The sequence below is a fragment of the Tachyglossus aculeatus genome, chromosome 21 (assembly GCF_015852505.1).
Source record: "Tachyglossus aculeatus isolate mTacAcu1 chromosome 21, mTacAcu1.pri, whole genome shotgun sequence".
In the NCBI taxonomy this organism is placed as follows: Eukaryota; Metazoa; Chordata; class Mammalia; order Monotremata; family Tachyglossidae; genus Tachyglossus; species Tachyglossus aculeatus.
The window spans coordinates 46,812,478-46,840,067 of record NC_052086.1 but is presented as its reverse complement, the minus strand read 5'-3'; the positions used below and the strand labels follow the sequence as shown (position 1 = coordinate 46,840,067).

The window sequence follows — 27,590 nt, the reverse complement described above, 5'->3', positions numbered from 1 at the left end:
AGCCTGGAAAATGGACCCATCGATCCCCCAAACAGGGCCCCCCTGCCCACGGCAGATTACAAGCAGGCAAGCCCCCATGGCTGGGCACCCACGCCCACTGGGAATCTGTGCAGGAGGGGACCCCCGCGATCCAGCCCGTTTGTTTCCCCCCAAGAATGTGGCTGCAGCAGCAAGGCCTGCATTGTGGGGCACGGTCTTGGGCAGACTTGCCTGCAATCCGCCGGCCCCAACAAAAAAATCATCCCAATGGCATTTATTACCTGCTCACTGTGTGCCAAGCCCTGGGTTAAGGCACATAAGGGCCAAGGTCAATACAAGATCATCAGTCCAGACACGGTCCCCTGTCCCACCCGGATCCCACGATCTATGAGGGAGGAAGGGGGAATGGGCAATTGATCCCCATTTTACCAGTGAAAAAACTGAGGCGCCAACAAGTTAAGTGACTTGCCCATGGTCACCCAACAGTCAAGTGGCAGAGGCAGGATTAGACACGGGATTAGACACGGGTCTCCACCCTTCCAGTCCTGTGCTCTTTCCTCTAGACTGGGCGACTTCAGCTGAGTGCCACGGCTCAGTAAAATTCACCTCGAGCAGTTCTCCAGCCCCCTCAACTCGACCCCTGCTTTCCCCACCATCTCAAACCCACCACCCTTTCTCCGGTGAGCCTAGTTCACTCATCACACCTCCCTTTTTCCTTCCCATTCGTCAGTCAGTCAATTACATTTATTGAGCGCTGTATGCAGAGCATTGTACTAAGCACTTGGGAGAGTACAACACAACAACAGACACAACCCCAGCCAGGCTCCGGCCACCAGTCACAAGTTGGGAGGGATAGGGGATGAGAAGAGGCAGGGGTGTGGAGCAGTGCTCACGGCTGCCGCCCCGGTCCCTCACTCTGGGCCCGAACCCTGTTTCCATGACTGGGGCTTCAGCAGGAGGTGGGGGCTACAGGCACAAAGGGGAAGGGGTCCGGGTGCAGCCTATAGTGCCGACAGCCAGCGCCGCCACCATGCTAGGGCTCATCTCGAAGAAGAAAAGAAACATTGAGCGGTGGCGGCAGCAGGGGTTGGCGGGAAATCCCCTGGGAACAGAGGAAAGCAGGAAAGGAGCGAAGTGAGGGCAGGAGTGGGTGGGGAGGACAACTCTCGATCTGCGGGGATTGGCCGAGGGTGAGGCCCAGGACGGCTCCCCGGGGCCAGCGGTCCTTTGCAGCTGCATCAACTTGTGTTGCCGGATTTCACTCCAGGAGGGTGGAGTGGGGTGGGAGGCTATCACCTATCTGGGCCCAGGAGCCACCCCAAAACGTGGGACTTTAAATTCTCATTTCTCATTTCAGAAGTTCTGTCCGGGAATTTATAAGACTTGGAGGATTCCAGAAAATTAGCACAAGTCTTAAAAGTATGAGCTTCCATTTCTCCCAGTAGATTGTCCTACTACAGCCCAGCCTATGCGATCCACTTCTCTAGCACTTCTCTTGCACTTCTCTCCTTCCTCTCCCCCTCCTCCCCTCACCATCTCCCCTGCCTCACCTCCTTCCCCTTCCCACAGCACCTGTATATACGTATATATGTTTGTACATATTTATTACTCCATTTATTTATTTTATTTGTACATATTTATTCTATTTATTTTATTTTCTTAATATGTTTTGTTTTGTTGTCTGTCTCCCCCTTCTAGGTGGTGAGCCTGCTGTTGCGTAGGGATTGTCTCCATGTGTTGTCAACTTGTACTTCCCAAGCGCTTAGTACAGTGCTCTGCACACAGTAAGCGCTCAATAAATATGATTGAATGAATGAATAGTGCCAGCTTACTCATTTTGCCCCAATCATGTCTACCTCGCCACCAACCCCTTTCCCCTGTCCTCTCCCTAACCTGGAACTACCTTCATCTTCCATAAATGCCAGACCCCCAGTCTCTCCACCTTCAAAGCATTACTAAGGTCATATCTCCCCCAAGAGACCTTCCTAGATTAAGCCCTCTTTTCCCAGGCTCACTCTCCCTTTTGTGTCTTTTATGCACTTCCGTCAGTAACTTTTGGACACTCGGTTTTCACTCCAACCCCACAGCACTTATGTACCTATCTTTAAATTACATATTGTAAATTACTTATTTATTTATATTAATGTCTGTTTCCCCCTCTACCCTGTAAGGTCGCTATAGGCAGGGAACATGTCTGCTAATTCTGTTGTACTGTTCTCTCCCAAGTGCTTAGAACAGTGCTCTGCACATAGTAAGAGCTCGGTAAATATAATCAATCGATCGCCAGCTCCTTGAGGACAGAGACCACATCTTCTATTGTGCTTCTGAGCCGCTCTGAACAGCATAAGGGTCTGATGATGATGATGGATGAAAGGAGGGGAGGGTGGAAGGAAAGGATGGTGGAGAGGACGACGCAGAGGCTGGAGGATGGGGAATGGACGACGGTGATGTCGAGGATGAAATCTGGAGTCATCGAGTCATCAACGGTAATAGTTTCTAGGGAAGCAGCGAAGCCTAGTGGAAAGAGCTCAGGACTGGGAGTCACAGGCCCTGGGTTCTAATCTCAGCTCCACCACAGACCTGCGTGTGACCTTGGGCAAGTCACTTCACTTTGCCTCAGTTCCCTCAGCTGCAAAATGGGGATTCGATACCTGTTCTCCCTCCTATTTACTGTGAGCCCCACGGGGGACCTGATTATCTTGTATCTCTACCCCAGTGCTTAGTCCAATGTGGAGGGGCCCAGAGAGGTAATAGCCACCCACCCCCCTCCACACTAACAAGCACGTAGTAAGTGCTTAACAGATACTACAGTTATTATTATTTCTATGTTGCCGTTTGTTCCACTACACATTCCACCGATTATCTTGCCTCTACCCCAGCGATTAGAATATTGTTTGACACATAGAAGCAGCGTGGCTCAGTGGAAAGAGCCCGGGCTTTGGAGTCAGAGGTCGTGGGTTCAAATCCCGGCTCCGCCAATTGTCAGCTGTGTGACTTTGGGCAAGTCACTTCACTTCTCTGTGCCTCAGTTCCCTCATCTGTAAAAATGGGGATTAAAAGTGTGAGCCCCCATGGGACAACCTGATCACCTTATAACCTCCCCAGTGCTTAGAACAGTGCTTTGCACATAATAAGCACTTAATAAATGCCATCATTATTATTATTACTTAACAAAGACCAATGCTGGACTTCTTCTACTTCTCCTTCGCATCAGCCAATCCCAGCTTCCTCCTACTGCGCTCAGTGGTTATTTATTCCATCGTATTGAGAGCTTACTATGTGCAGAGCACTGTACTAAGCGCTTGGAAAGTACAATTTGGCAACAAATAGAGACAATCCCTACACAACAACCACTGGTTGGTTATGGCAACGGTGGTCATAGAGCTGGCCGGGGCATTCCCCTACGACCAATCGGTAGTACGTACTGAGCGCTGCCAGCTTGCGGTGCACTGTGTTGGATGCCTTCTACAAGTGGGGCACCACCTGGGATGCCAGCTGTGGGTTCAGCAGTGTCAGAAGGAGAGGTCCCGCAGGCCGGGGGGACGCTGAAGGTTTGGCTTTTCCCTCGGTCCGGATGTGACCTGGTGTCACCCCGGGGGCAACTGGAGCAGGCAAAATAAATCGGTTTTACAGATGACAATGAGCTAAGTTCAGGCTCTCACTCAAGTTGCGGGGAGGAATTCTTGCTTCTCTCTCCCCGCTCCCTGGGCCCGAGAGTGTTGTCAGGGGGTTGGCACTTAAAAAAATGGGAAAAAACTGCCTAGCCCTTGAGTGCTTGCCAAACAGACTTTATCACGGGCCCGCATCAGCAATTACTGTCAGAATCTTCAATTAAAACAGCAAATGGCAAACAGCAGCAGCCATGACGGTAGCCAGAAGCAAACGTCCGCGATCAGGATGGCGGCACATGGGTCCCGGGGCTGGGGAAGCTGGGCCCCAGGGGACAGAGGGAGGAGGGGGAGGAGGAGGAGGCAGGAATCGGGCCCTGAGGGAAAGGGAGGTGGCAGAAGGAGGCAGGTCTTGGGGGAGAGGAGATGTGGTAGGAGGGTGGCTCCAGGGGAGAGGAAGAAAGGAAAAAGATGCTGAGGGAACAGGCCAAAGTAGGCATGGCTGCACAAGTGGTCTCCGGGATCTCCAGAAGGGGCACGGCACATTTTCATGGGGTGGGAACCGAGTCCAACCAGGAGGGGCTGCTTGGCAACTGCACATTTGCTCACACCTTACATTCCCAATCGGTTGAGTGCTAACACATTCATTCATTCATTCATTCAATCATATTTATTGAGCTCTTACTGTGTGCAGAGCACCGTACTAAGCGCTTGGGAAGTACAAGTTGGCAACAAACAGAGATGGTCCCTACCCAACAATGGGCTCACAGTCCAGAAGCGGGAGACAGACAACAAAACATATACGTGTCCTGTTTTCCCTCCTCCTCTTGTCAGGAATTGATGTTAGCATCAGTCTCCCCTGCTAGTCTCTAAGTTCCTTGAGGACCGGGATCATGTCAACTGATTCTACTTTACTCTTTCAAGCGCATAGCACAGTGATATGCACAAAAATAAGACCCCGCAGATGAGTTCATGCCTGCTCTTAAAAAAAAAATGTTATTTGTTAAGCACTTACTATGAGCCAAGCACTCATCTGGGTACTGGGGTAGATACAGGGTAATCTGGTTGTCCCACTTGGGGCTCTCACTTTTAATCCCCATTTTACAGATGAGGTAACTGAGGCACAGAGAAGTTAAGTGACTTGCCCAAGGTCACACGGCAGACAAGTGGCAGAGTCGGGATTAGAACGCACGTCCTCTGATTCCCAAGCCCGTGCTCTTCCACTAAGCCATGCTGTTTCTCTAGTAAAGCCCAGAAAAGTTCTAGAAAAGCCTTCTGGATCGCAGACGAGTCTGCACCCATTCTACAAGAGACTCCCAGCCCATAAATGAGCTCGCTTCTGTTTTATTCATCCATTCAGTATATATGTATATATGTATGTACATATTTATTACTCTATTTATTTATTTTAATTGTACATGTCTATTCTATTTATTATATTTTGTTAGTATGTTTGGTTTTGTTCTCTGTCTCCCCCTTTTAGACTGTGAGCCCACTGTTGGGTAGGGACTGTCTCTATATGTTGCCAACTTGTACTTCCCAAGCACTTAGTACAGTGCTCTGCACACAGTAAGCACTCAATAAATACGATTGATTGATTCAGTCAGTCATATTTATTGAGCACTTACTGTGTGCAGAGCACTATACAGAGCACATTTTAGAAAAGTCTCCCAGCCCACAGACGGGCTCATGCCCTTTCTAGAAAAGTCTCCCAACCCTCAAACGAGTTCTCATCTGTTCTAGAAAAGTCCCTGTGGCTGCAGGCAAGGATGCCCCTGTTCTCAAAAAGGTGCCCCTCGAGCATGGCTGTCACGCGCTGAACATTACATTTCATTCAAATTAGCCAGAAACCTCATCGAGAGGATTGCAATTCCTCCAAACTGGAGCGAACAGTGACCGATAGGACCAATGAAAAACCAGTGTTTTATTCTCCCCACTCCCCGGTGAGGAGGTTGTCCACAAGCCCGCTGGCCCAAGCCGACCCAGAAGACACTGGACAGAAAGGTGGTCTTGTGAGGGACTGAAGTAATTGGACATTCTGTCCCCAGCTGCTTCTTCCCAATCGGCCAAGGCAGGCAAGATCCGGGATTTCCTCATCCAGGAACTCGGACAAGACGTGAGACATGGGCGGGGATGCAGAGACCCAAAGTGGTGGCTTTTTGACCTATTGGCCCTCCAAAGCCTGCCCTTTCCCAGTCCTCACCACCCACCCCCCCAAAGTCCCGGCCACCCTCACACCTCTGTACTCAAAATGACAAGTTAGCATGACAGGACAGGGTGCAGGCCGGAAGACGGGGACAGAGAGAGAGAAAAGGAAGGGGATGGGAGCAGAGAGAAAAAGCGGAGCAGGTCTGCAGATCACAGACCCTGCCTGCCAACCTGTCCATGCTTAGATGATGACTAGCTCTCGAAGAGAACGACAATCTCTCCACTACACATGCTTGGTTGAGAGACTTCAGGAATTATCGTACATGCACATACTCACGTGTGCACACACATATATATACACCTTCCAGTACACAGTGGTTAAAACAATCCCCCAGTGCCCAAGAGTTAGAAAGCCGGGATGAAAAGAGGCCCTGCGAGTGGCCGAGGGACTAATAATAATAATGATGGTATTTGTTAAGCGCTTACTATGTGCCAAGCAGTGTTCTAAGCGCTAAATGGGAACCGAAGCAGCGGCGAGAATGTGTGCAATACATGCCGTCGGCCAAGAAGGAGGAAGAACCCTTCCGGGGGAAGAGCCGGCCACATGGAGGATTTTGGCCGGAAAGAAAAGACAGTGCTCTCTGCGGGACCGCCCTTCCCCCTCACCACCCCCACCGCCCCCAGATAAGAGGCCTCATTGTCCGGATCCCAACCGGTGGTAGACGGCGGCTTCCCGCTTGAAGTTTCTGGTGGAAGTATCAAAGCCCAGCGGAAGGAAGCTGGCACCGAGGCCCTTCCCGGAGCGGAGGGCTGGGGGGTGAAGGGAGGAGGGCAGGGCAGCCTCCCGTTGCCTCTTCCTGTCTTCCCTGGTGTGAGGCTGCAGTCCCCTGGTTGGCTGTGCTCCGACTGCACCATGTCGCTCCAGAGCCCAACTGGATGTGACATAGGCCGCCAGGACCTGGAACATTTCGGGTGGCCCAGCAGGCAATTACGAAGCCTCCTGCATGGCCACAGCTCTCTCACCCTACAGCAGGGTCGGTGGTGGGCACCGTCATCCTCCGCCCCGTCCCTCAACCTCTCACGACTTCCGAGCGTCTGTCTCCGCTGCAGCTACTGCCAGCCGATTCCCTTGGGCTGCTTGAACGAGAGGCGCTGGGCTTGGGCCACTCAGGAGGGAGTCGAGAGCAGCCGCCTGGACCGGCAGAAGGCCGATAAGGAAAGGGATGCTCAAACGTGGCCTTCCGGAACATGATGCGACCAGACAATCGGGCAACATCCTTCCCAGGGCACCAATGCCTTCAGTTCCAGTAACTGTAATAGCGGCAGCAGCAGTAGCAGTAGTAACAGCAATAGCAGCAGCAGAAGCACTAGCAGTAGTAGCAGCAGTATTTCATTCATTCAATCATATTTACTGAGTGCTTACTATGTGCGGGGCACTGTACTAAGCGCTTGGAAGAGTACAATACAACAATAAACAGATGCAGCATTCCCTGCCCACAGCGACCTTACAGTCTAGAGGATGACCTTACAGTCAGCAGTAGCAGCAGCAGTAGCGGTAGCAGCAGCAGTAGCAGTAATACCAGCAGGCAGTTGAAGTAGCGGCAGCAGGAATACCAGCAGGCAGTTGCAGGAGCAGCAACAGTAATAACAGCAGACCACTGCAATAGCAGCAGCTGTAACACCAGCAGGCAGTTGCAGTAGCAGCCGCAGTAATACCAGCAGGCAGGAGCAGTAGCAGTAGGAACAGCAGTAGTAGCAGCAGCAACAGTAGAAATAGTAGTAGTAGTAGCAGCAGCACTTATTAATTTATTCATTCATTCAATTGTATTTACTGAGCTCTTACTGTGGGCAGAGCACTGCACTAAGCTCTCGGGAGAGTACAATACAACAATAAACAGACACATTCCCTGTCCACAACGGGCTTATGGTCTAGCTTCCAGTTACAGTTTGTGGGTAGGTACGTTCCCATCCACAAACACCTGTACAACCCTTTGAGTCTTCCACCCTGCCCAAACAGGCACAAGCAGTGTGCAGTCCCTCACCCTCTCACTGCACATGTTCTCGCACGCACGCACACACACACACACTCTCTCTCTCTCTCTCTCTCTCCCCCCCGCCCCCCCGCCACACCCAGGTAAAAGTCATGCGCCTCTCACCTACCACTGATTCCTATAGCCAAGCTCCCCAGTACCAGCCCAGCAGCAAGGGCACAGGGACACCTTGATTTGGGCTTGGGGGCTGAGGTGGGGTGGAGTTAGGGGGAAGTTGGGGGAAGGAGAAAGTGAGGTTCACCTGGAAGTCTGCCTTGGGAGGAATGAAGGCAACAGGCTAGGGGTGGGGGGCAGCGGGCTCAGGGGGGGCATAGCGAGGAGAGAGGAACAGATTGGTCAGGAAAGGTGAGTTGGTAGAGAACCTGGAAGCCAGTTACGTCACTCGGGATGTGATGCCGCTCTGTTTCCCAGCTTCCGCCTCAGCCCTGCAGCACAGCACAGCCTGGCACGGCCCGGCCCAGGACAGCAGTGCTGTGTCCTTAGAACTCTGAGGTGCTTAGTGCAAAGATGTAGCCTCAAGGGGCCAGAGGGTCACTAGCGGTGGACAGACTAGTCAGGAAGCAATTTGTACAGAAAAAAGAGCGAGTCCTGGGGGCAGCTTCGAACCATTACACAACGCTGGAGTTTTCTGAGCATGCGCTGCACGCCAAGCACTTTGCTAAGCACCTGAATGGGCACAAGCCCCCCCAGAGCCAACCTCCAACTTTCTGAACCATTCTGATGCTTTTCTCCCCTTCTCCCTCCCCCAACTGATCACCGAAGACTGCAACATCCACGTGGATGTGCCTGATGACCCACTAACAACCTGGCTCCCCCCAACCTCACCCCGTCCCCAGCTTGGCCACCCATTCCATCTCATAATCTCTAGTGGCTGTACAACCTTAGCTTCACCAACTCTGAAATTCCCCTCTCAGACTACAACCTCCTCTTTTTCATTATTATTCTCTCTCACACATGCCATCCCTGCCACACTGTCCCAGCCTGTCCCAGCCTCCCCCTCCCCCCACCCCACCCCAGATCCTTGGGCCACCTCCACAGTCCGTTTCCTCCCCTTGTGTGCTCTCGCCGTTGGCAGAAATCCAGGCAGAGGGCTGAGCTCCTCCATCTCAGAGTCATCCCCGCCTGCCCCCAGCTCAGCCCTCTCCTCTACACAACAACTCTAATTTTCAACCCTCATTGACAACCATGCCCACTGCCCCACTCCAGTACATACTTCACTCTGCCACCCACATCTTTTTGTACAACGTACAGTCCATGTTTTTTCCACTCCTTAAGAGCCTCCAAGGGTTGCCCATCCATCTCCACATCAAACAGAAACTCCTCACTGTTAACAATAATAATTATGGTATTTGGTAACAATATACTATGTGCCAAGCACTGTTCTAAGCACTGGGGTAGATTCATGGTAACCAGGTCGTCCCACGTGGGGCTCAGAGTCTTAATCCCCATTTTACAGATGAGGCAACTGAGGCACAGACAAGTTAAGTGGCTTGCTTATGGTCACACAGCAGAGAAGTGGCAGAGCTGGGATTAGAACCCATGTCTCCTGACTCCCAAGCCCGTGCTCTTTCCATTAAGCCACGCTATTTCTCTAGTTTATGCTTCACCATTGCTTCACCACTGGCTTTCAAGCACTCAATCTGTGCTTTCTGTGCTTCTGACCCCATTCCCTCTCATCTTATGAAATCTCTCGCTCCATCCCTTCTCCCCTCCTTAACTTCCATCTTCAACCACTCACTCTCCACTGGTTCCTTCCCCTCTGCCTTCAAACATGCCCATGTCTCTCCCATCCTAAAAAAACCCTCTCTTGACCCCACCTCACCTTCTAGTTATCGTCCCATATCCCTCCTACCATCCCTTTCCAAACTCCTTGAACGAGTTGTCTACACGCGCTGCCTAGAATTCCTCAACAACAACTCTCTCCTCGACCCCCTCCAGTCTGGCTTCCGTCCCCTTCATTCCACGGAAACTGCCCTCTCAAAGGTCACCAATGACCTCCTGCTCGCCAAATCCAACGGCTCATATTCTGTCCTAATCCCACTCGACCTCTCAGCTGCCTTTGACACTGTGGACCACCCCCTTCTCCTCAACACGCTATCTGACCTTGGCTTCACAGACTCCGTCCTCTCCTGGTTCTCCTCTTATCTCTCCGGTCGTTCTTTCTCAGTCTCTTTTGCAGGCTCCTCCTCCCCCTCCCATCCTCTTACTGTGGGGGTTCCCCAAGGTTCAGTGCTTGGTCCCCTTCTGTTCTCAATCTACACTCACTCCCTTGGTGACCTCATTCGCTCCCACGGCTTCAACTATCATCTCTACGCTGATGACACCCAGATCTACATCTCTGCCCCTGCTCTCTCCCCCTCCCTCCAGGCTCGCATCTCCTCCTGCCTTCAGGACATCTCCATCTGGATGTCCGCCCGCCACCTAAAGCTCAACATGTCGAAGACTGAGCTCCTTGTCTTCCCTCCCAAACCTTGTCCTCTCCCTGACTTTCCCATCTCTGTTGACGGCACTACCATCCTTCCCGTCTCACAAGCCCGCAACCTTGGTGTCATCCTCGACTCCGCTCTCTCATTCACCCCTCACATCCAAGCCGTCACCAAAACCTGCCGGTCTCAGCTCCGCAACATTGCCAAGATCTGCCCTTTCCTCTCCATCCAAACTGCTACCCTGCTCATTCAAGCTCTCATCCTATCCCGTCTGGACTACTGCACCAGCCTTCTCTCTGATCTCCCATCCTCGTGTCTCTCCCCACTTCAATCCATACTTCATGCTGCTGCCCGGATTGTCTTTGTCCAGAACGCTCTGGGCATGTTACTCCCCTCCTCAAAAATCTCCAGTGGCTACCAATCAATCTGCGCATCAGGCAGAAACCCCTCACCCTGGGCTTCAAGGCTCTCCATCACCTCGCCCCCTCCTACCTCACCTCCCTTCTCTCCTTCTCCAGCCCAGCCCGCACCCTCCGCTCCTCTGACGCTAATCTCCTCACCGTACCTCGTTCTCGCCTGTCCCGCCATCGACACCGGGCCCACGTCATCCCCCGGGCCTGGAATGCCCTCCCTCTGCCCCTCCGCCAAGTTGGCTCTCTTCCTCCCTTCAAGGCCCTGCTGAGAGCTCACCTCCTCCAGGAGGCCTTCCCAGACTGAGCCCCTTCCTTCCTCTCCCCCTCGCCCCCCTCTCCATCCCCCGATCTTACCTCCTTCCCTTCCCCACAGCACCTGTATATATGTATATATGGTTGTACATATTTATTACTCTATTTATTTATTTATTTATTTATTTTACTTGTACATTTCTATCCTATTTATTTAATTTTGTTGGTATGTTTGGTTCTGTTCTCTGTCTCCCCCTTTTAGACTGTGAGCCCACTGTTGGGTAGGGACTGTCTCTATGTGTTGCCAATTTGTACTTCCCAAGCGCTTAGTACAGTGCTCTGCACATAGTAAGCGCTCAATAAATACGATTGATTGATTGATTGATTGACTCAATCACCTTGCCCTCTCCTACCTCGCCTCGCTACTCTCCTACTCCAACCCAGCCGGCACACTTCGCTCCTCTAATGCCAACCTATTCACTGTACCTCGATCCCGTCCCTCTCACCAGCGATTTCTCAGCCACGTCCTGCCTCATGCCTACAGCCCCTCTGGCTTCAAATCTGACAGATAAATGCTCTCCCCGCCTTCACAGCCTTACTGAAGGCACAGCTCCTCCAAAAGGCCTTCCCCAACTAGGCCATTTCCTCTTCTCCCCCTCCCTTCTGGGTTGCCCTTGCACTTGGGTTTGTCCCCTTTATTCACCCCTCCCGCAGCCTTACAGCATCCAGGTGCTTATCTGGAATTTAGTGATTTATATGAATGTCCGTCTCCCCCTCTAGACTGTAGGCTCATTTGTGGGCAGGGAACGTGTCTACCAATTCTGTTTTACTGAACTCTCCCAAGTGCTTACTAGAGGGCTGTGCACATAGTAAGCACTCAAACGGTACAACTGAATGATGGCTGGACTGCCCGCACCACCTGTCATTGACTTTCGACACCCTCCTGAAGTGTCCAGCGTCTCCGCTGTCCCCACTCTGGCCCCAGTGCCCTTGCCTTCTACTTCACTGACAAAATTGAACTCATCAGCTGGGAACTCCCCAGAATCTCTCTCTCTCCTCCGCAGTTTCAGCTCCCTCCCACCTGCCAATCCACTCTCCCCTTTCCCGCCGTCTCTCAAAAGACATCCTCAAAAATCTCCAGTGGGTGCCTGTCAACCTACGCATCAAGCAAAAACTCCTCACTCTCGGTTACAAGGCTGTCCATCACCTCGCCCTCTCCTACCTCACCTCCCTTCTCTCCTTCTCCAGCCCAGCCCGCACCCTCCGCTCCTCTGCCACTCACCTCCTCACTGTACCTCATTCTCGCCTGTCCCACCGTCGACCTCCAGCCCACGTCCTCCCCCGGCCTGGAACGCCCTCCCTCCACACATCTGCCAAGCTAGCTCTCTTCCTCCCTTCAAAGACCTACTGAGAGCTCACCTCCTCCAAGAGGCCTTCCCAGACTGAGCCCCCTTTTCCTCTCCTCCTCCCCATCCTGCCCGCCCTACCTCCTTCCCCTCCCCACAGCACCTGTATATGTGTTTGTAAAGATTTATCACTCTATTTATTTAACTTGTACATATTTACTATTCTATTTATTTTGTTAGTGATGTGCATTTAGCTTTAATTCTATTTGTTCTGATGACTTGACACCTGTCCACATGTTTTGTTTTGTTGCCAGTCTCCCCTCTAGACTGTGAGCCCACTGTTGGGTAGGGACTGTCTCTATATGTTGCCAACTTGTACTTCCCAAGCGCTTAGTACAGTGCTCTGCACACAGTAAGCGCTCAATAAATACGATTGAATGAATGAATGAATGAAAAAGGTCTCCTACTTCCTTTTGAAACCTATACCCTATGCCTGCCCCTGATTCCGTACCTTCACCTTTCCTCAAAAGACTTAAAGCCATGCTTGTTCTCTCCCCGACTGCCACCTTCAACCGCTCACTGTCCAATGGCTCCTTTCCCCTCCACATGTAAACACACCCACGGGACTTCTATCCTAAAACACCCTCCCTCCACCCCACTGACCCCTCCAGCTAGTTCTCCCTGTAATTAGCAGGAATCCATCTCAACTCCTTGAACGTTTTGTTTATACTTGCTTCCTCCACTTCCCCTCCTCCAACTCTCTCCCAGATCCTCTACGATCTGACTCCCTCCTCCTCCGCTCCAAGATCGCATTCTCCAAAGTCACCAGTGACCTCCTCCTCCCCAAAACTACTGGTCTCTACTCCATCCTAATCCTCCTTTACACCTCTGCCACCTTTAATGCTACGGGCCACCCCCTTCTCTTGGAAACACTAGCAAAGCTTGATTTCCCTACCACTGTCTTCTCCTCCTCCTCCTCCTCCTCCTCCTCCTCCTCTCCCTGTGCCTCCCACCCTTGACTGTGGGGGGGCGTCTCTCAAGTCTCAGTTCAGGGTGCCCCCATCCCCCTCATTCATTCAATCATATTTATTGAGCGTTTACTGTGTGCAGAGCGCTGTACTAAGCCTCATCTACACCCACTCCCTTGGGGAGTTTGGCTGGTTCCCACTGCCAGCTCCCTAGCTCCTACACCTCTCCTCTGCCATCTTGTAGTCCTTCCAGCCTCCAGGACATTTCTACATGGATGTTCCACTTTCCCCTCAAGCTTTGACATGACAAATTCAATTCATTATCTCCCCTCTGAAATCCTCTCCTCCTCTAACTTTTCCATCACTGTAGACACCACCACCACCACCCTTCCCATCTCTTTGGCAGAAAGAGCCCAGGCTCTGGAGCTCAGAGAATCTGGGTTCCTAATCCCTGCTCTGTCACCTGTCTACTGTGTGACCTGGAGCGAGTCACTTAACTTCCCTGTCCCTCAGTTCCCTCATCTGCAAAATGGGGATTCAATACCTGTTCTCCCTCCTACTTAAACTACAATCCCCAGGTGGGATCTGATTATCTTGTAGCTACCCCAGTGCTTAGCACGGTACTTGGCACACAGTAAGTGTTTAACGGATACAATTATTATTATTAAGTTCCCAACCTAGCATTATCCTTGACTCCTCTCTCACTCTGATTCAGCCAGTCACAAAACCCTGCAAGTTCTTTCTTTTCAACCGCCTCCAGAGTCCACCCTTTACTCTCTACCGAAACTGCCACCTCGCTGGCCTGACCGCTTGTCATGTCCCAACCCAACCACCCCATCAGCTCCCTCGCTGCCCTCCCTGCCTCGGCTCTCCCCCATCTCTGGTTCACACTTCATTCTGATGCCCAAATCATTTTTCTAAGTCATCATTTTGTACACATCTCCCTACTTGGCAAATCCACCAATGGTTTCCCATTCCTCCCTGTAACAAGCAAAAACCCTCGACCATCAGCGTGGCTCAGTGGAAAGAGCACAGGCTTTGGAGTCAGAGGTCAGGGGTTCAAATCCCGGCTCTGCCAATTGTCAGCTGTGTGACTCTGGGCAAGTCACCTAACTTCTCTGTGCCTCAGTTACCTCATCTGTAAAATGGGGATTAAGACTGTGAGCCCCCTGTGGGACAACCTGATCACCTTGTAACCTCCCCAGCGCTTAGAACAGTGCTTTGCACATAGTAAGTGCTTAATAAATGTCATCATTATTATTATTATTATTATCAGCATTATGGACCTCCACTGGCATTTGCCCCTATCTATCCTCGCTCCTCTCCCTCTATAATTCAGCTTTGTTCTTTTTTTAAAACGTATTTATTAAGTGCTATGTGGCAATCACTGTACTAAGTTCTGGGCTAGATTCAAGATAAGCAAGTTGGACATAGTCCCTGTCCCATATGTGGCTCACAGTCTAAGTAGGAGGGAGAACAGGTATTGAATCCCCATTTTACAGAAACTGAGGCACAGAAGTGATTTGGCCACGGTCACACAGCAGACAAATGGAGGAGCTGGAGTTTGAACCCAAGTCCTCCGATTGCCAGGCCCAGGTTGCTTCTCCAGGAGCTTTTAGGAGCTTTCACACTTCACTCCTCTAATACCGACCTTCACACTGGACGCTCCTTAAGGGTAGGGATTGCATCATCCAACTCTCCTGCACTGTATTTTCCCAAGTGCTTAGTATGGTGCTCTGCACACAGTATGTGCTCAATAAATAACATTAATTGACTGACTGGGGCTAGGGAATGTAAGGGACTGGAGTTTAGAAGCACCTAAGCTGGAATGCAGTGAAGCACTGCGACTGGGACACCAGAGCTAGGATGCAGTGGAGCGTAGATGCAGCTGGGCATTGAGGCTGGGATGCCCAGAGCTAAGATGCAGTGGAGCACTGAGGCTGGGACCCTTGGAGACAGGATGCTGAGGAGCACCGAGACAGTGGATGCAGTGGAGCTGGACCATGCCAGAGTCCCGAGGCCAGGAGGTGTTGGAGCAGGGATGTTGTGGAGTGGAGGCGCAGGGGGCTGAAATCTAGTGGGGTCAGGGCACTGGAGACCTGAAGTTGGGGGCTGCTGGACCTGGGACACATATGGAAGTTCTTGAACAAATCTGATCTTGAGGAGTGTGATTGTCTCCAAATGTGGGGAGAACTTGATGAAAATCAATCAACAGTATTTATTAATGATAATAACAATTGTGGTATTTGTTATGTGCCTGGAAAAAGTCATGAAATGTGCTGATGTAAAAATTGCCACAAAAATTCAAACTGTCAATTATATGGTGCTTCCAGTGACACTGTATGGATATGAAAGCTGGGCAGTGAAAAAACTGGACAGAAAGAACATCGATTCTTTTGAAATGTGGTGTTGGAGAAGGCTTTTGCAGATATCATGGACTGCCCGAAAAACAAACAAACGGATTTTAGGGCAAATTAAGCCAAAGTGGTCTTTGGAAGGCCAAATAACTCTATTTAGATTAGCATATTTTGCACACATAATCAGGAGGACTAATTCTCTGGAGAAGACACTAGTGCTAGAAAAAGTCCAGGGAAAACGAGGAAGAGGCAGACCAGCAGCTAGATGAACAGAGACCATAACGGTGACGGAAGAACCATTAGAAAGGTTGCGGATTATGGGAGAGGACAAGACATTCTGCAGAAAGTATATCCACGGAGTCGCTATGAATCACAAACGACTCAACAGCACGTAATAATAATAATAACAATACTGTGTGCAGAGCACTCTACTAAAGCACATGGGAGAATACAATAAGACAGAGTTGGTAGATAAGTTCCCTGCCCACAGAGAGCTTACAATCTATAAGGGGAGACAGATTAATATAAATTGGGACTGCGTACATAAGTGCTTTGGGGCTGAGGGGGTGGAGTGAATAAAGGGTAAAGGATAAAGAGTCAAATGCAAGGGCAACATAGAAGGGAGAGGGAGTAGGGGAGATGAGGACTTAGGGAAAGCATCTTGGAGGAGATGTGATTTTAATAAGGTTTTGAAGGTGAGGAGATCATTTATCATATATGACGGGGAGGGAGTTGCAGGCCAGAGGCAGGACATGGATGTAGGTGAAGGGTGGGCAGAGAGATAGACAAGACTGAGGTACAGTGAGTAGGTTGGCATTAGAGGAGGACGTGTGCAACCTGAATTGTAGAAGGAAATCAGAGTAGTGTAGTAGGAGGTGGCAAGGTGATTTACCGATTTGCAGGTGATGGGAAGGAGTTTCTTTTATTTTTATTATCATTACTATTAATAATAATAATAATAATAACATTTGTTAAGTGCTGTGCCAAGCACTGTTCTAAGCACTGGGGTAGATACAAGGCAATCAGGTTGTCCCACATGGGGCATAGTCAATCTCCATTTTACAGATAAGGTAACTGAGGCACCAAGAAGTTAAATGATTTGTCCAAAGTCACACAGTTGATAAGTGGCAGAGCTGGGATTAGAACCCACATCCTCTGACTCCCCAGCTGGTGCTCTTTCCACTAAGCCAGGCTGCTTCTCTTCATTTTTGAAGCAGAGGTAGATGGGCACCACTGGAGGTTCATGAGGACTGGGGAGGTGTGGACTGAAAAGTTTTTCAGAAAAATGATCTGGGCAGCAGAGTGATGTATGATCTGGAGTGAGGAGAGACAGAAGGCAGGTGATACAGTAATCATGCCTGGATAAGCTACATGCTTAGATCAGAGTGGTAGCACTTTGGATGGAGAGTGGGATGGGGAACAAGGGAAAAGGGGAGAGAGGAAGGGGAAAAAGGGAAGAGTGCATGAGAGGAAGACGGGGTGAATGAGGGAGGGGGGAGAGAGAGAGAGGGAAAGAGGGAGGGAGAGGGAAGAAAGGTGAGTGAGGGAGGAGAGAGAGAGGGAAAGGGAGGAAGGGAAGGAAAGGGAGAGTGGGGGGAGGGAGGAGGAGGGAGAGGAAGGGAAGGAGGGAGAGTGAGGGAGGGAGGGAAGGCAAGGGAGGGAAGGAGAGCGAGGAGGGAGAGCAAGGGAGGGAGGGAGAGGGGCTTAGGGGGTCTGGCAGGCCGCAGTGGATCTGGAAGCAGTTAGGTAAGGCCCAGCCCAGCCAGGCCCAGCCCAGCCCGGCAAGGGGCCAGCTCAGAGCTTAGCTGCCGGAGGCTAACCACTTCCTTCGGGCAGGAGACACTCGGGCACTAATAGGTTTTAATAAAAACTTCCAATTGGGCCAGTAAACCCCTCATTAAGCTGTTTTTAAAGCATGAATTTAAGAGCGGGGAGGGTAAAAGGTCGCCAGGAGCATTTAATTCACAACTGCTGGCGGGAGGTGGCGATGGGATCGAAAACCCCGGAGGGCAAGAGTCCAGGGCCGCATCACATCCGACTCCGGCACCGGTCGCGCTCCGTGACAGCTTGAAAAATGGCTTTAATAAGGTGAAAGGGAAAGTTCCCACTGTCCCAGAGAAATAGAAACACCAGATGGCGCGGAGGCCTCAGAGCCCACCGGCCAGGAGCCCCCCTCCCCAGCCTGGCCCAGCAGCGCCCGGGGGGACACCCGCCAAGAGCCTCTTGTTGGGGGACGGAGGGGCAAGGAGGCACAAAACCAGGGGAGTCCTCTCACTTAGCCCAGTCGGTGGGATCTTCCTGGTCCCGACGGCCCCCCGGGGTGGCAGCAAGCTCAAAGTGTGGGGATTGGGGACCTGGGCTGGGGCCCATGGTCCTCCCACCCGTCTGGCCCCGCTGCCTGCCCTCCCTCCCTCCAATCTGTCTGCCCACCCAGCACTGCTGTCCTCCCTCTCTCCCTCCCTATGGCTACCTGCCTGGTCCCGCTGCCCTCCCACCCACCTGACCCCTCTGGCCTGGTCTGGCCTCCACACCTGCAGCCCAGGGAAAGGGCTCACACTCATAAAGAGACAGGGAGACAGAGAGAAGGGGGGAGAGAGGGACACAGAGAGAGAAAGGATGAGTGTAGGAGGAGTCTAAACACCAAGCCAACCTTGTTCACTTTAAATTTATCCTTTCCTGCCTTAACTCTGCCCTCTCCTCTGCCAGGCAAAACTATTTTTCTTCCCTTATTGACACCCATGCCCATCACCTCCGTCAGCTGTTCCAGACATTTAACTCCCTCCTCAGGCCCCCGTTCCTTCCCCTCCTCCATCCCTCACCACCAACTGTCTGGCCTCTTACTTCATTAGTAAAATTAACTCCATCAGGTCTGAGCTCCCCAAAGTCACCTCTCCCCCTTCTCCAGCCCCCCTCACTATCAACCCTCTCTGCTACTTTCCCATCCTTCCCAGCAGTATCTTCAGATGAGATCTCCTCCCTCCTCTCAAGTGCCACCCCATCCACCTGTGCTTCGGACCCCATTCCCTCTCATCTCATGAAATCTCTCGCCCCTTCCCTCCTGCCCTCCTTAACTTTCATCTCCAACCGCTCACCCTCCACTGGTTCCTTCCCCTCTGCCTTCAAACATGCGCCCACATTTCCCCCATCTGAAAAAAACCCTCTTTATCCCACTGCCCCTTCTAGTTATCACCCTATCTCCCTCCTACCCTTCCTTTCCAAACTCCTAGAATGAGTCATCTACACTTGTTGCCTTGAATTCCTCAACTCCAACTCTCTCCTAGACCCCTTCCAATCTGGCTTCCGTCCTCTACACGCCACTGAAACTGCCCTCTCAAAGGTCACCAGTGACCTCCTTCTTGCCAAATCCAATGGCTCCTACTCTATCCTAATACCCCTCGATCCCTCAGCTGCCTTCGACACTATGGACCACCCCCTTCTCCTCAACATGTTATCCAACCTTGGCTTCACAGTCTCCATCCTCTCCTGGTTCTCCTCATCTCTCCGGCCATTCATTCTCAGTCTTCTTTGCGGGTTCCTCCTCCCCCTCCCATCCCCTTACTGCAGGGGTTCCTCAAGGGCCAGTTTTGGTCCCCTTCTGTTCTCTATGTCTACTCACTCCCTTGGTGAACTCACTCACTTCCAAGGCTTCAACTATCATCTCAACGCTGATGACACCCAAATCTAAATCTCCAACCCTGTTCTCTCTTCCTCCCTCCAGGCACGTATCTCCTGCCTTCGGGAGACCTCCATTTGGATGTCTGCCCACCATCTAAAACTCAGCATGTCCAAGTTTGAGCTCCTTATCTTTCCTCTCAAACCCTGCCCTCTCCCTGACTTTCCCGTCACTGTAGACGGCACTACCATCCTTCTCGTTTCACAAGCCTGCAACCTTGGTGTCACCCTTGACTCCGCTCTCTCATTCACCCCACACATCCAATCCATCACCAAAACCTGCCGGTCTCACCTCCGTAACATCGCCAAGATCCGCCCTTTCCTCTCCATCCAAACCACTACCTTGCTAGTTCAATCTCTCATCCTATCCCGACTGGATGACTCCATCAGCCTCCTCTCTGATCTCCCATTCTCCTGTCTCTCCCTGCTTCAGTCTATACTTCACTCTGCTGCCTGGATTATCTTTGTACAGAAACGCTCTGGGCATGTCACTCCCCTCCTCAAAAATCTCCAGTGATTGCCTGTCAACCTTCGAATCAAGCAAACACTCCTCACTCTCGGCTTCAAAGCTCTCTATCACCTCGCCCCCTCCTACCTCAACTCCTTTCTCTCTTTCAATAGCCCAGCCCGCAACCTCTGCTCCTCTGCCGCTAACCTCCTCACTGTGCCTCGTTCTCACCTGTCCCGCTGTGAACCCCAGGCCCACGTCCTACCTCTGGCCTGGAATTTCCAGTGGGTACCAGTCAACCTAGGCATCAAGCAAAAACTCCTCACTCTAGGCTTCAAGGCTGTCCATCACCTCACCCCCTCCTACCTCACCTCCCTTCTCTCCTTCTCCAGCCCAGCCCACACCCTCCGCTCCTCTGCCGCTAACCTCCTAACCGTGCCTCGTTCTCACCTGTCCCGCCGTCAACCCCCGGCCCACGTCCTCCCCCTGGCCTGGAACACCCTCCCTCCGCACATCTGCCAAGCTAGCTCTCTTCCTTCCTTCAAAGCCCTAGTGAGAGCTCACCTCCTCCAGGAGGCTTTCCCAGACTGAGCCCCCTTTTTCCTCTCCTCCTCCCCATCCCCCCGTTCTACCTCCTTCCCCTACCCACAGCACCTGTATATATATTTGTACAGATTTATTACTCTATTTTACTTGTACATATTTACTATTCTATTTATTGTGTTAATGATATGCATCTAGCTTTATTTCTATTTCTTCTGATGACTTGACACCTGTCCACATGTTTTGTCCTGTTGTCTGTCTCGCCCTTCTAGACTGTGAGCCCGCTGTTTGGTAGGGACCATCTCTATGTTGCCAACTTGTACTTCCCAAGCACTTAGTACAGTGCTCTGCACACTGTAAGCGCTCAATAAATACGATTGAATGAATGAATGAATGGAATGCCCTCCCTCCACACATCTGCCAAACTAGCTCTCTTCCTCCCTTCAAAGCCCTACTGAGAGCTCATCTCCTCCAGGAGGCCTTCCCAGACTGCGCCCCCCCCCCCCTTTTTTCCTCTCCTCCTCCTCCTCCCCTCTCCATCACCCCCTCACCTCTGTCCTACCCCTTTCCCTCCCCACAGTACTTGTATATATTTGTACATATTTATTACTCTATTTATTTTATTATTGATTTGCATACAGCTATAATTCTATTTATTCTGATGGTACTGACAACTGTCTACTTGTTTTGTTTTGTTGTCTGTCTCCCCCTTCTAGACTGTGAGCCCGTTGTTTGGTAGGGACCGTCTCTATATGTTGCTCATTTGTACTTCCCAAGTGCTTAGTACAGTGCTCTGCACACAGTAAGGGCTCAATAAATACGACTGAATGAATGAATGAATGAATGGAATGCCCTCCATCCACACATCTGCCAAACTAGCTCTTCCTCCCTTCAAAGCCCTACTGAGAGCTCATCTCCTCCAGGAGGCCTTCCCAGACTGCGCCCCCCCCCCCCCGCTTTTTTCCTCTCCTCCTCCCCTCTCCATCGCCCCCCCCCACCGCTGTCCTACCCCTTCCCCTCCCTAAGCACTTGCATATATTTGTACATATTTATTACTCTTTTATTATTGATGGGTATATAGCTATAATTCTATTTATTCTAATGGTATTGACAACTGTATACATGTTTTGTTTTGTTCTCTGTCTTCCCCTTCTAGACTGTGAGCCCGTTGTTGGGTAGGGACCATCTCTATATGTTGCCCATTTGTACTTCCCAAGTGCTTAGTACAGTGTTCTGCACACAGTAAGTGCTCAATAAATACGCCTGAATGAGAGAGAGGAGGAGAGAGCGCATGAACATGTGCACCAAGAAACCGGGGATGCAAAAAACTGGAGCCCCAGATTTTAGACTGGGAAAGAAGGCAATTCCCCACAGCAGGAAGCTTGGAGATGGACAGCTCTTGGTGAAGCAGTTTGCCCAGAGGGAGGAAGGGAAGAGCAGGGCCCTTTTCCAGCCTGACCTTCCACTTTGGTGATAACTGCCATGCTGGGCCAAATCCCCTGAAACGGGGCCAGCCCGTCCATCCAACCGAGCTCCCCTCCCAGGTTAGGGGAGGGAGGTCTACATCCTTCCACCTTCAGAGGCCTTCACCCAGAAACCAAAAACCAACATGAGAACCAACTAAAGCCTATCAGTCTCATTGGCTGCAGTGTTCACAAAAGGTGCAAACTGTGCCTTTGGGTTGGACTAGAGAACGGAATTCAGCATTTTCACAACAGAAATGTGTACACCACCGTAATCATGAACATTTGCTCTCCAAAACAGAGATGGAGCAGTTGTTTCCCTGGTCTACAGGGAGGACTTGTTCATTTATGTCTGCAGCTCACCAAAGATGCCACCACTTATCCAGGGCCTGTCTACAGTCCTCAGAGCACCAGACCGGGGGTCCTTGGTCTGCAAAGCACACCGGTCACCCACGGTCTACAGAACATCGGACCGGAGGCCCGTGGTCTGAGAGCACCGTACCATGGGCCCAGAGTCTGTAAAGCATCGTACCCAGGGCCTATGTGGTCTGTAGAGCATCATACTGGGCACCCACAGTCTGCAGAGCATCATGTTGGGGGCCCGCGGTCTACGGATCATCATACCGGGCACCCACAGTCTGCAGGGCACTGTACCAGGGTCCCATGGTCCACAGAGCACCGTACTTGGAGGCCTGTGGTCTGCAGAGCATCATACAGGGGGGCCCACAGTCAGCAGAGCGCCTAACCAGGGGCCCACAGTCTGCAGAGCACAGTAATGGGGGGCTGTGGTCTCCAGAGCACCGTACCGGGAGCCCACAGTCTGCAGAGCTCCATGCCAGGGACCTGCAGAGCACTGTACCATGCACCCAGTTCACTCTCACTGACCAACTCGTGCCCAGGGAGGGATCGGCCCAGGTCCCCATTTTACAACCCAGGCACCCAAGGCCCGAGACTGACTCTCTCCAGCTTCCTCCAGCAGCTGGGGATGGGAGTTGAGTCCTTCGCTGGACATTCTGGACTCACAAGTTGACCTATAGTAACAATAATAATGATACTAAGCGCTTACTCTGTGCCAGGCACTATACTAAGTGCTGGAGTGGATACAAGCAAATCGAGTTGGACACAGTTCCTGTCCTGTTGTAGAGCTCACAGTCTCAGCCCCCATTTTACAGGGGAGATGACTGAGGCCCGAAGAAGTGAAGTGACTTGCCAAAGGTCACTCAGCAGGCAAGTGGCAGAGCTGAGATTAGAACACATGACCTTCTGATTCCCAGGGTTATGCTCTATCCAGTACACCATGCTGCTTCCTACACAAAGCCCACCCACTCTGTCCTCCCCAGCCAGAGCCCGGAGTTCCTAACCGGCCCAACTGTCTGGGGAGGATGGGGCCCGTTCCCCATCCGCCTCCAGAGCCAGCTGAGCCTGGCCCCCACCCTCGACCCCGGCCCTCAACTCCCGGCCTCGACCCCCCTCTCCGGCTCCCGGCCCCCAGGTTCTGCTGGGATCGGATACGGCCGCCGGGTGGGACAGATGAAATGCCGAGGGGAGGGGACACCTCCTTTTCAACTGGCGGGAAGCCAACAGGCCTGCTGTTCGGGGAGGGCAGAACCGAGGCAGCAGGGCCTTTGCCCGCTCCACCTCCTAGGCGGCCACGGGGAAACTTGCCGAGCCTGGGAAGTGGGGACCTTTTGATAGCCGGACTTCAAAGGCTCCTCTACCGACTCAGCTGGGCGCAGGACATCAATCAATCAATCAATCGCATTTATTGAGTGCTTACTGTGTGCAGAGCACTGTACTAAGCGCTTGGGAAGTCCAAGTTGGCAACATATAGAGACAGTCCCTACCCAACAGTGGGCTCACAGTCTAAAAGGGGGAGACAGAGAACAAAACCAAACATACTAACAAAATAAAATAAAAGGAATAGATATGTACAAGTAAAATAAATAAATAAATAGAGTAATAAATATGTACAAACATATATACATATATACAGGTGCTGTGGGGAAGGGAAGGAGGTAAGATGGGGGGGATGGAGAGGGGGACGAGGGGAAGAGGAAGGAAGGGGCTCAGTCTGGGAAGGCATCCTGGACGAGGTGAGCTCTCAGTAGAGCCTTGAAGGGAAGTAGGTCCTTGAAGGGACATGTGCTTTGACATCCTGGCCAGGGGGCACAACGCAACCTTACACACTTCCAGCTCAGCCCAGGAACTTTTCAAACAAAGCCACCTTCTGGGCCACCCATCAATCAATCAATCATATTTATTGAGCGCTTACTGTGTGCAGAGCACTGTACTAGGCGCTTGGGAAGTACAAGTTGGCAACATATAGAGACAGTCCCTACCCAACAGTGGGCTCAGGGTAAGACTGTAAGCCTCATGTGGAACACGGACCGTGTCCAACTTGATTAGCTGGTGTCGACCCCAGCATTTAGAATAGTGCCTGGCACACGGACTCACACCCATCCACCGATGCTGCTTACTGAGCGCTTACTGTGGGCAGAACACTGTACTGAGTGCTTTGAAGAGGACAATGCAATAGAAGTGGCGTGGCCTAGTGGATAGAGCACAGGCCCGGGACTCAGAAGGACCTAGGTTCTAATCTCATCCTGGCTCTGCTACGTGTCTGCTGGGTGATCTTGGCCAAGTTACTTAACTCCCCTGTGCCTCAGTTACCTCATTGTAAAAAGAGGGGTAAGACTGTGAGCCTCATGTGGAACATGGACCGTGTCCAACTTGATTAGCTGGTGTCGACCCCAGCATTTAGAATAGTGCCTGGCACACAGACAGCACTTAACCAATATCATAAAAAAGTATTTTAGTAGACACAATCTCTGCCCTCAAGGAGCTTAGAATCTAGTGGGGGAGACAGTCGCTAAATATAAACTAAATGACTGGTAGTGACCAGAGGGAGCAATCGACTTTAAAGCCACGGGCAGGACTACACCCCCTTCTATTCTCCACAGAAACAGACACGGGGGCTAAGTGGAAGCTGCTGGGGTGACACGATATGACACAGGGCCAGGGATGTTAATAATAATAGTAATGATGGCATTTATTAAGCGCTTACTATGTGCAAAGCACTGTTCTAAGCGCTGGGGAGGTTACAAGGTGATCAGGTTGTCCCCTAGGGGGCTCACAATCTTAATCCCCATTTTACAGATGAGGGAACTGAGGCCCAGGGAAGTCAAGTGACTTGCCCAAAGTCACACAGCTGACAATTGGCAGAGGTGGGATTTGAACCCCTGACCTCTGACTCCAAAGCCCGGGCTCTTTCCACTGAGCCACGCTGCTGGATGGAGCGGGAAAGCCTTCCTGCCACCACCTTTCCCATCTTCAAAGCAATCGATCAGTCAATCGCATTTACTGAGTGTTAACCCTGTGCAGCGTACTGTGCTAGGCCCTTGGGAGAGTTGGTAGATGTGTACCCTGCTCACAAGGAGCTTACAGTCTAGAGGGGAAGGCAGACATTAAAACCAATTACAAATATGTACAGAGTGCTGTGAGGCTGAGGATGGGGTGAATAGAGGGTATAGACCCAAGTGCAAGGGCGGCACAGGAGAGCGAGGGAGTAGAGGAGATGAGGGCTTAATCACAGAAGGCATCTTGGAGGAGATATGACTTCAGGATTTCAGGAGGGCTTTGGAGGTGGGGAGAATGGTGCTCTGTCAGACATAAAGGGGGAGGGAGTTCCAGGACAGTGGAAGGAAGGTAAGAGAGAGATCAGAGGTTAGTTACACAAGATTGAGGTATCTGTGAAACACGAAGGATGGTGGTGCTGTCTACAGTGATGGGTAAGTCACAGGGAGGAGAGGGTTTGGGAGGGAAGATGAGGAGTTCTGTTATGGACATGTTAACTTGAAGGGGTCAGTGGGACATCCAAGTACAGATGCCCTGAAGGTAGGAGGAAATATGAGACTGCAGAGAAGCTGCAAGTTCAGGGGTGGAGATGTAGATTTGGGAATCATTCACATAGAGATGGTAGTTGAAGCCATGGGAGCAAATGAGGGTGGGTGTAGATGGAAACTAGAAGGGGATCCAGAACTGAGCCTTGAGGGACTCCCACAGTTAGGGGATGGGAGGCAGAGGAGAAGCCCACAGAAGATACCGAGAAGGAGCGGGGAGAGAGGTGGGAGGAGAACCAGGAGAAGAAAGCCCTCCTAAAATCACATCTCCTCCTAGAGGCCTTCCCCGACCAAGCCCTCATTCCCCCACTTGCTCTCCCTTCCGCATCACCTGTGCCCTTGAACTATAATAATAATAACGATGGTATTTGTTAAGCGCTTACTATGTGCAAAGCACTGTTCTAAGCGCTGCGGGGATACAAGGTGATCTGGTTGTCCCACGTGGGGCGCAGAGTCTTAATCCCCATTTTACAGATGAGGGAACTGAGGCACAGAGAAGTTAAGCGACTTGCCCAAAGTCACACAGCTGACAATTGGTGGAGCTGGGATTTGAACCCCTGACCTCTGACTCCAAAGCCCAGGCTCCTACCACTGAGCCACGCTGCTTCTCTATACGCTTTAAGCACTTCATGTCCGCCCCACTTTCAGCCCCACAGTGCTTACACCCATATCCTTACACTGCCATTTCCCCTACCCGTAATTTAATTTAATTTAATGCCTATTTCATGCTAACCTGGAAGCTCTTTATGGGCAGGAATCATGTCTACCAACTCTACTGCACAGGACTCTCCCAAGCCCATAGTCCAGTGCTCTGCACAAGGTAAGCATGCAATAAATGCCACTGATGGATTGCTTGCTCTGCACACAGTAGATTTTTAAGTCTTTGAGAACAGTGGTCATGTCTACTACATCTACGGTCCTCTCCCAAACACTCGGTACAGGACTTAGCAAGGAGTAGAACATCAGCTCTTCGAGGGCAAGAATCATGTCTACAAATTCTACCTTACTCTCCCAAGGGCTTCCTGTGCACAGTAAGCACTCAAATATCAAGGATCAATTGACTGGTTGATTGGAAGGACAGAGGGGAGAGTAGAGTTCTCCACACAAAGCGATATAAAATATTTAAATGTCACCTACCCCAAAATATACAGCACGAGGAGGATTTTTTTCAAAATAGATTCACTTACCAAAAGAATACCTGAAAAAGAAACAGAAAACAGTGTTAAAATCTTCGCTTAGCAATCCTTGGAGTTTTCCCTCAAATTGCTTTTGTTTCTAAAGTTTGCCTTAACACGTTCAACCTGTCGCAGAATTAACATGTGCAAACTTGACTGAAACCGATGACATGCCCATGCAGCCACCTGGAGCACTTTGTACAGGTTGACTCATGTACCCGACCACTGTTTTTACTAGCAAAATTGCCCTGTGAGGCCCTTGACACCCCCCCACCCCCACCCCGCCCACGACTTTTGAGGAGGAAACAATAGATTATCTTGTTGGGCAGTGCTACCGGCGGGCACGAGCCGACTAGGAAGAGGAGGGTCAGGATGACTTACCGAGGGAACAGGCTCTGTCCCCGTGGAGGGTGAACGTGAGGAGAAAGAGAGAGTGTGTATGTGCATGTGAGAGACAGAGAGAGAGAGAGAGAAAGAGAGAGAGAGAGAGAGAGAGAGAGAGAGAGAGACTGTTGGAGAGCAAAACAGCAGTTTGTCCATCAACATCAAGGGGCTTCACTTCAACACACTGTAATAATATATAATAATTGTTAAATGTTTACTGTGGGGCTCACAGTCTCAATCCCCATTTTACAGATGAGGTAACTGAAACACAGAGAAGTTAAGGGACTTGCCGAATGTCACACAGCAGACAAATGCGGAGCCAGGATTAGAAACCTCATCCTCTGACTCCCAAGCCCGTGCTGTTGCTACTAGGCCAGGCTGCTCCTCTGTCCACTAAGCCCAGCCCAGTCCAGAAGGAAGTGTCCTCTTCCCTTTCTCTTGTTTCTCCCCTCCTTTCC

At 51.3% G+C, this 27,590-nt stretch overlaps 1 protein-coding gene across 1 annotated transcript in view; it reads right to left on the bottom strand.

Annotated features, from left to right (window-relative positions):
* Positions 1–27,590, bottom strand: part of LMF1 (lipase maturation factor 1) — a 233,059-nt gene that overhangs the window by 165,866 nt on the left and 39,603 nt on the right. Inside the window, exon 3 of the mRNA XM_038762772.1 lies at positions 26,761–26,771. Coding sequence (XP_038618700.1) covers positions 26,761–26,771 — 11 coding nt within the window. The remainder of the gene's footprint in view (positions 1–26,760; positions 26,772–27,590) is intronic.